We start from the raw sequence: 8,250 nt of genomic DNA on the forward strand, positions 1-8,250 counted from the left end.
TAAAAATCCGATTACAATGAAATTCAATAGCAACCTATGGCGCAACTAGACCTTTAACTTGCAATTAATTTTATGAAAATCGATCCAGCCATCTCTGAGAAAAGTGAGTGAGAAAAAAAGTTGCACATACACACACACATACACACATACACACATACATACATAAATACATTAACTGCTCAGTTCGTTTAAAGCGGTCGAGTGGTATATGACATTCGGCCATTGGGACCACTTTTATACCTTTGGTTTTTCTAGTGATTGCTATACCTTTCTAGGAGAAAGGCAAAACATGTTTTGAGCGCTAAAAGTTGCATAAAAATTTTTTCGACAAAGTTAAACTTCGTGTATTAAAGAAGGATCGTTAAACGATCAGGGAATTTATCAACGAATATTTAAAATGATGAAGAAAATCGATTTAGTAGTTTTACCGCCATCGTAAACACGGCAGTCATTTTTTGAGAGACACCATTCCTAGATAAACGCATAAAAAGTTTCAAAATTAGCTTATGCGGCCGTGACAAGACGCGCTCCAAATCGATTTAACTTTCTTCCTATTGCTCAGATTCTTAAGAAAATTCGTGGAAATGTTAAGATAATGCAAAAAAAATTTCTCGATTTTCTGAAAACTTAAAAGCATGCTTGTCATTCTCCTCAGTATGTAAAAAGAGAGGAGGAAAAAATTCACCGCGCACTTCCCTTCTCGTATGTGCCTGCGTGTAGCAAATGCTTTCACCACACTGCTTCTTTCTCATTCCAAAGTGTCTCAACCAGCTTACAGAGAGACAAACACACTTCCAGCTCACCCCACATCTGATAGAAACACGAGGGGTGAATCACTCTACAGAGAAAACGCAGAAGTGCACAACAGTGTCCACTGGCGAGTAGTCCGGAAGGTGAAAAAAATCCTACCGGGCAAAAATGTAATCCTCATGTAGCTACGAACGAATTCCACCAGAGTAAATTCGACCAGCACGAGCGGCACGAGCAACGCAGTCTATTTTTTTTCTCCCAATCTCTTCCTCTTCTGCCATGCTCAAAAAATCAACTGTGAAACGCACCGCAGATAGCTCTGCAGTGTAATTATTGTGCGTGATGTCCACACGTCTGAGAAAGTACACCATAGTTCATTGTCTCGCAAGAGAGAGATTTCAGATTTCACCGCAGTACGTTCAGGTAGCTCAACAGATAGAAATCGTTTGTCGCTCTCTTCTAGCATGAGCATATTGATTTGCTCTTTAGTGTGACGGCAGTTGTCTCCGCAGTGCAAGATGTTCTCCTGCACTTTAGAGGTTTACTGAGGAGAAAAGACAAGCATGCTTAAAAGGTATATACCGTGGTGGATCGAAACCCGTACAGTATCGAAATCCGTACACCTTGATGTTTTTCTTCAGTTTTAAGCATTATAAAAATGAAAATTCATTTGATAGTTACATGCATATGTCCGTTGAGCTGTTGGCCTTCTGTTAAATTAAATTATGCGCCAGTAGGCCATGAAATAAAAATATTAAAAATGAAAAATCAATCGTGAATCGGTTTCAGTTGCTAGTGCTAGTGCAGTGCTACATTCCGATTCGGTACAATCCTACTGACACTAACAGTCTCTCCCGAGACGAGACTCGAACCTACGACGACTGGCTTGTTAGGCCAGCATCGTACCTCGAGATCATCTGGGAGATTTTATCATCGTCATTTCGTTGTATCGTTAGAGAATTTACTAAGGAAACGTTCTTTAGATAAAAACGTTTTTGAAGTGGGATATAAGTGTTTTACTCTGTGAATCATTTTGAAATTGATGGAAAAGGTAAGTCTTTGTCATTTTCGAGCTGTATATTGTCTGGTAAATAGTGTAAACTGTATTTATTCAACAAAAACTGTGCCGTACGGATTTTGATCCTTGTTAATTGCTTGAGTTGAAATCCGTACAGCGTGTGTATCACGCATATATTGTTGAACTTTCTTCTTGTTTTCAGCATATAATGTAAGAAAACAAGTATAAATATACGACAAACAATTTCGAAGGAGCTGTAACTGAGGTGCGCAAGGGAAAGTCGTACCGGAAAGCTTCGAGAGGTTCCGGCGTTCCGGTTACTACACGTAGCGCCGCTACGAAACGCTACGAAAATTGCACTATTTCAGCTGACATAAAAAATTAGAAAACCGTGTGTAACTTTAGGAACCAATTGATCCTCAAAATATATTTATTCGTAAATTTAAAGATAAACTTTAAATAAAAGATGTTCATATTTGTACTTCTATATCTATACGGATTTTAATTCATTGCTGTATGGACTTTGATCCAGTCTATATCGCGTGTGTGCGGATTTCGATTCAAAAGTGTACGGGTTTTGATTCAGATAAAAAACTGTGTACGGATTTCGATTCAACGGAACATGTGTTCTGTTTAAACATGATTTTTTCGAGTTTCAGAGTGATTTTTATCATTTTGCTTGAAAATAGTGATAAAATATAAGTAGACCTATAAGTAGACCTATAAGTAAACATGTCAGTTTAAAGCAATATGTGATTTCTTGATTTTATATTGACCGTCGAAGTTTATCATGTGCTTAGGTGTATGGATTTCGATCCAGCAAAAACCAAAATCGATGGATAGGGCATAAACCCATTCAAATTCTTTCTGATACCAAACGGTCTGATTTTACTATGGTTCGAACTCATGAGCAATCGCTTTTCAAAGCGAACTCTGTAACCTTATGGCTGCGAGCTCCCATTTCTTAGGTGGAAACAGGAAAACATTAAAATTTGTCTAAAAAAATTTCAAAAAATTCTCAAAAACGGATAAAGAAGCCTAAGTATTCCAAAACAAAAAAATACCTGAGAATGCTCCTGAAATCTAGGTGAAAATTTAAAAAGCTCTTTGGTTTAAATTAATAATTGGTTAAAATAATAATATAATTAGAAACAGAGGGAAAGAAAATAATAGATTCAATTCACCCTGAAGACTGAAGGATTCATCTAAATAAAAACAAAGGGCATAGCAAAAATTGATTCCAAATTTAGCTGAAAGTGATTTCATAGATGGATGAGACTAGAAACAATTCTGATTCCAAACTTAGCTCACAGCTCAATTGAAAGTGCCTCAACGAGTTCAAATGAGGTTTATAAAAAATGTATCTCAAATATAGCTGCAGTTTTCCATTTGTTTTTGGAAAAACACACACACACACACAAATGCACGCATCTACCCATATATGGTCGGCATGCGACCAGACCGAACCAAGCGCCAAAAACATTATTTCGAATAATCTGCGATCAATGTTTAACAACCCCGTATGCTGCAGAAAATTTTTGTTTTATTACCATTATAAACTGATGAAATTATTTCCTTTATTCGTGAAAGATAGATAATCAATTTTGACATCAACTGGTATTGAAAGTTCAATTTCAAAAAAATGGCGCTTGGTTCGGTCTGTTCGCACGCCGACCATATACACAATCGAAATTGTACCAACAATTCAACAACAAAACCATATCTCTCTTTGTGAAAAGGCGGTGTTCATAAATTCCGTAACGCTTATAGTGCGAAATTGAACTTATTGTTTTAATAATATTTCAAATTGATACAAAAACGTAAGCATGAAACGGTTTTAATGAAAGAAATGAATGAATGTTTCAGAATATTTATTACATCACAACTGAAGAACTTAAAAAGGTTACACATCAAACTGAAAGAGTCTAATTCCCCATTCTGCTAAAATCTGAACTTGGGGTAGAAATAACGTCAGTCACAGTTTCACTTTCGTCCCCAGCAGTCACCGTGAATCATATAACTCTATCGTTGCACTTCCCGCCTTTCAAAAAGCAATTACTTTTTACGCGTTTCCAATTAAGTGACGCGATTAAAAACGATTACTTTCATATTTCAGTTGCAGGATTCGGTTTGACGCTCACCTATCATGGCTGGCCGTTTACACGCCCACGTACCGTAACCTGCGCTGACAATTTAATTTGTTCGATGTTGATATTGTTTCTCTGAGTAAACTTATTCTACGAAAGTACGCACGGTACCGGGGCACAAATCACCAGTCTGCTCCATATATTTACTTCAACTCACAGCAGTAACAACACTCCTCGGTGCAGCTTATAGATCGGTGTGCAACACGGGGGGTCTCGCACTGGCATCGAAGACTTTGCTTGCAATCGGCACTGCGTTGGCCGTTCCCGTGGTCGTCGTAGTTGTGTTTCCGTTGTTTCCGTTATTTCCATTGCTGGTTAGACCTCCTGTGATGACACCAGCGCCACTGGCCCCGCTGCCACTACCGGTATTGTTTCCGTTTACGTTTGTGTAGTTGTTGACGGTGTCATTGGGGTTGTTCTGATCGGCAACCTTTTGCCGTCCAGCGGGTAAAATCTTAGTCGAATTGCCCCTCTCGGAACCGCGATTGCGCCCGAAGCGAGGAAAAAAGCTGTTTTCTATCTGCAACTGTGCGTTAATGTCCTTACCCTTGGTGCAGGTGCAAGCCTTCAAGAAACTTTTTTTAAAGTTATCCGATAGAAAGGCGTACAAAATCGGATTCATGGCTGAATTAGAATATCCGAGACAGCTGACCAAGACGAAAACGGTGATTTCTAGTCGCGATTTACAGATATCCGGCGGTGAATGTATGAGTGCTACTTGTGATATCCAGTACGGCAACCAGCAGAGCACATATACCGTAATGACCGTCAATACAAGCTTGGTAACTTTGCGATGCGAACGTTTCTTTTCCTTTGATTTATTTTTCGGGCCAACGGTTCGAAGCTTCTTTATTACAAGATAGTAGAACATCAGAATTAGTGAAAGAGGAAACGCAAATCCAAGAAACAACGAGTACAAGGTGAAGGTGGTTCCAGAGTTACCGGCGTTTTCCGATGGCCACACAATGTTACACGAGAGCTTTCCCTTGTCGCGTTGAATAGTGTTGGCGTAAAGCATCACTGGCAGCATAATCAGAGCCGACATTGTCCAGGCGAAAAACGATACTATTTTTGACACTAATGGTGTTCGAAAGCGTGGTGATGAAATTGGGTGGCAGACCGCAATGTACCGATCGGCAGACATGATGAAGAGAAATATAGACGACGTGAACTGCGTAATCGAGGTGGATACCATATACGCTTTACACATTCCATTTCCAAAGGTCCACTCGCCCAGGTGCATCGTTGTAATGAGGAATGGGATGCCAATCAGAAAGCACTGATCCGCAATTGCAAGGTTCAGGATGTACATGTTGGTTACGGTTTGCATCTTGGAGAATCGCAACACCACATAAATTACCAATGTGTTTCCGAACAGACCCACGATTGCAACGACGGCATAAAGGATCATAGAGATCAGATTCCCTATTGGCATCTGAATAGAAGGGCAGGAATCAAATGCCGAATCGTTGTAGAAGGGAAAGAACGGATAGGGCGGAAATCGTCGTGATATATTGAAATCTGTAGATGTCGATGTTAGCGCTTTCGTGAAATTACTCAAAAGATAGGACAAGTTGTTGGAGGCGGAAACGGTGGCTGTCTGGCGAATCAACGTGAGCAAATCCGAAGGAAATGTCAGCCCGGCAGCAGGTGGTGATAGTGCTGGCGGGATCACATCTAACCTAGACGTTGTTGTCGCAGTTGTGCCACTGCCGGAGTCTGCGATGGTAATCCCGTTCGTACCGTTCCTGTAATCCCACTCCATTTCACTTTAGTTGATGCAAACCTCACTTTGGTTCATGAAAATTCGTTACTGTATGTAACGTTTTATTCTGTCATTACACCTCGGGGATAGATTAATCCGTAGTCTTATTACTGTCCAACTGAGCTTGCTGTTAAACTGTTGAAATATCACATCTGGAGCAGCACACACTTATTTTTAGCGACAACCGCTTATTGGCGGTCACCTTACCGAGATCAACGAGCGGGTATAAAATTTCATTAATTCGTCTTTTCACCCGATTTTTCATTCCATTTTTCATCGTGTTGAGCGAGTGCGTAGAACAAATAAATATTTTCCAAACAGACAGCGATCATTTCTGTTCTCAATCTCCTCGCTCGTGAATTCACACGCTTCACCCTCGCTCGCTTTTCGATGAAATCAGACCATGTTTATTGAACTCATTATTCAACACCTGGTCGGACAATCCGAAACAAAGAGCATCAGCATTTTATCTGCGATTTCTTTCACACCTCGCGTACGTTAATAATAATTTATGTTATCCCACCGTTCGGTTCGTTATATACGTATATACACGATTCACGTGTTTTCTTTTTCAATCTAAACACATAAATTCGTTTTCTATCTTTCCTAACCAGGAAGTTACACGCAGACCACATATGGATATCACTTTCATCTCACACTCATAGTACGGCATGTGTAGCTTCAGAAATATCTCTAAGACAACAAGACATCTGCTCCGAGCACTTTGTCTCTGTCTGAAGCTGTGCCGATTAAAGCGTCTGACCGGCGCGACATCCAAACGAAAACTGATGTTAGGCACGCTTCCGTTCAGTAGGAAAATTTACCGCCACAGTCGCCGCTTGATTGCATGTTATTTTCGAAAACGGAAACACGAACAACAAATACCGTACCACGTTCGGCACCACTAGAGAAGTACTAGAGCTGTATACCTAGTACCACAGTCCTGCGCAGCCCGAACCGTAGGTACTATCAGCTGGATTGCTCCTACTTTCACTTTCATTCATCGAAGCTGAGCACGGCTGAAGCGATACGCACCCACCGCTTTTCCGTCAGCGAGGGGTACAGACAGGATACGGGGAGAAACACAGGTAGCAGAATATTTGTTTTTGTTCGAACAGGAAACTCGATCAATGTTGGCTGAATGATTAAATATATTGACGGTGGATGATCCGGCTATAGTGATAATAATCCAGGCTATTATGATAAGAGCGAAAAGTTTGTTCCACAAGCACTTTCGAGAAGATTATCTCACATATACATAAAATGCCTAGTTAAATTACTGATGTCAGTGGTATGTAATTTTCGGTCTGTTGAGATCCGTTTGGAATTTCGGGTTCGACATTGATTCCTATATTTTAAACTTTCAACAGAAAGTTCAATTTTTATTTCAAAATTTTTCATTTTTATTAGCATTTGCTTCATAAGACAAAATACTTTGGGATTTTTTCCCTGTTTAAATGTTTTTAGTTACATTTTAAGCAACATAATGACTTGAAGCCAACAACTGCAACTATCAAACGCACGTGCACAAATTAAACCAATTTAGTTGATTAATCCTTCAGTAGAGCTTAGCACAAGCGTTGAAATACACAACTGTTCTTCATTCTCTAACATTGCGTTTCAGCGATGCTCGCCGCATTGACAGGACAGTCTTTACATGTTATTTCGAAGTATTGTCACGTCCACGTTGCGGCAGACCACTGCGAACTGCAGACAAGTAAAGGTGCCCATTAAGCAGCTTTCGATGGAAAAAGCTATAAAATTGTGACTATACAGCAATTACCAAAAAAAAACTACTAAATTCTTGCTCCAAACTATAATGCATATTCATATAGGTACTATTGGCGCAAGCAATACGGGTATATTGTGCAAGTTAAAAGTATGCTCGTAAAATTACTTTTCAGTTTGAATTATTTATCTGCAGTGATTTACAGCGCACAACAGCTCCCCCGAAAGGTTCTAGTGAAAAGTGATATTACAGTCTACTTTTCAAGATCGTTATCTTGCCTGCTGTCGTCTGCTACGAGTTCTACAGAGTAATGAACAGAAGCGACATGCCGCACATCAAGAGCCAGAATTGAGAAGTGAGAAATCTGAATATCAAATAATGTAGTAGGTACTACAATATGTGGCAATAATTGTTTGGTCGTGAAACTGTAATGCTTGATTAACAACAGTCAACAAGTGAAAATCGCACATCATTTCACTCTGTGTAAAATTCGACTCTGTTAGCCTTTCCAGCCATCACGCTTGGTTGAAATTTATTCAACCCTTTCGAAAAAATTAATATCTCATATTCAGTGTTCCATTTCACTAGGCACATTAATTATTAGTTCAAGACATTAATTATACAGGTGGCTTCTTCCACTGCACTTGAAAATCTTATCCATCACTGCAGTTATGCATCCAAGCAATTATCTAGGAAACGATATAAACTGCTCAAATTGTGTAAATATTTTCTGCTTGAATGGTATTGCTCTCTACCGTGTTGGAGCGATACGGAGAGATAACAATGTACAACATAAATATCAGACTAGCAACATTTTACATCTGACTAGCAGATAAAAGCT

At 39.5% G+C, this 8,250-nt stretch overlaps 1 protein-coding gene across 1 annotated transcript; it reads right to left on the minus strand.

The window, feature by feature from the left end:
• Positions 1-3,299: 3,299 nt before the first annotated feature.
• Positions 3,300-6,447, minus strand: LOC129722062 (somatostatin receptor type 2-like). The gene has a single exon (XM_055675284.1). The coding sequence runs from the start codon at positions 5,678-5,680 to the stop codon at positions 4,100-4,102; it is 1,581 nt and encodes a 526-aa protein (XP_055531259.1). The 5' UTR covers positions 5,681-6,447; the 3' UTR covers positions 3,300-4,099.
• Positions 6,448-8,250: the final 1,803 nt, after the last annotated feature.

This window comes from Wyeomyia smithii, chromosome 2 (assembly GCF_029784165.1).
Source record: "Wyeomyia smithii strain HCP4-BCI-WySm-NY-G18 chromosome 2, ASM2978416v1, whole genome shotgun sequence".
Lineage (NCBI taxonomy): Eukaryota > Metazoa > Arthropoda > Insecta > Diptera > Culicidae > Wyeomyia > Wyeomyia smithii.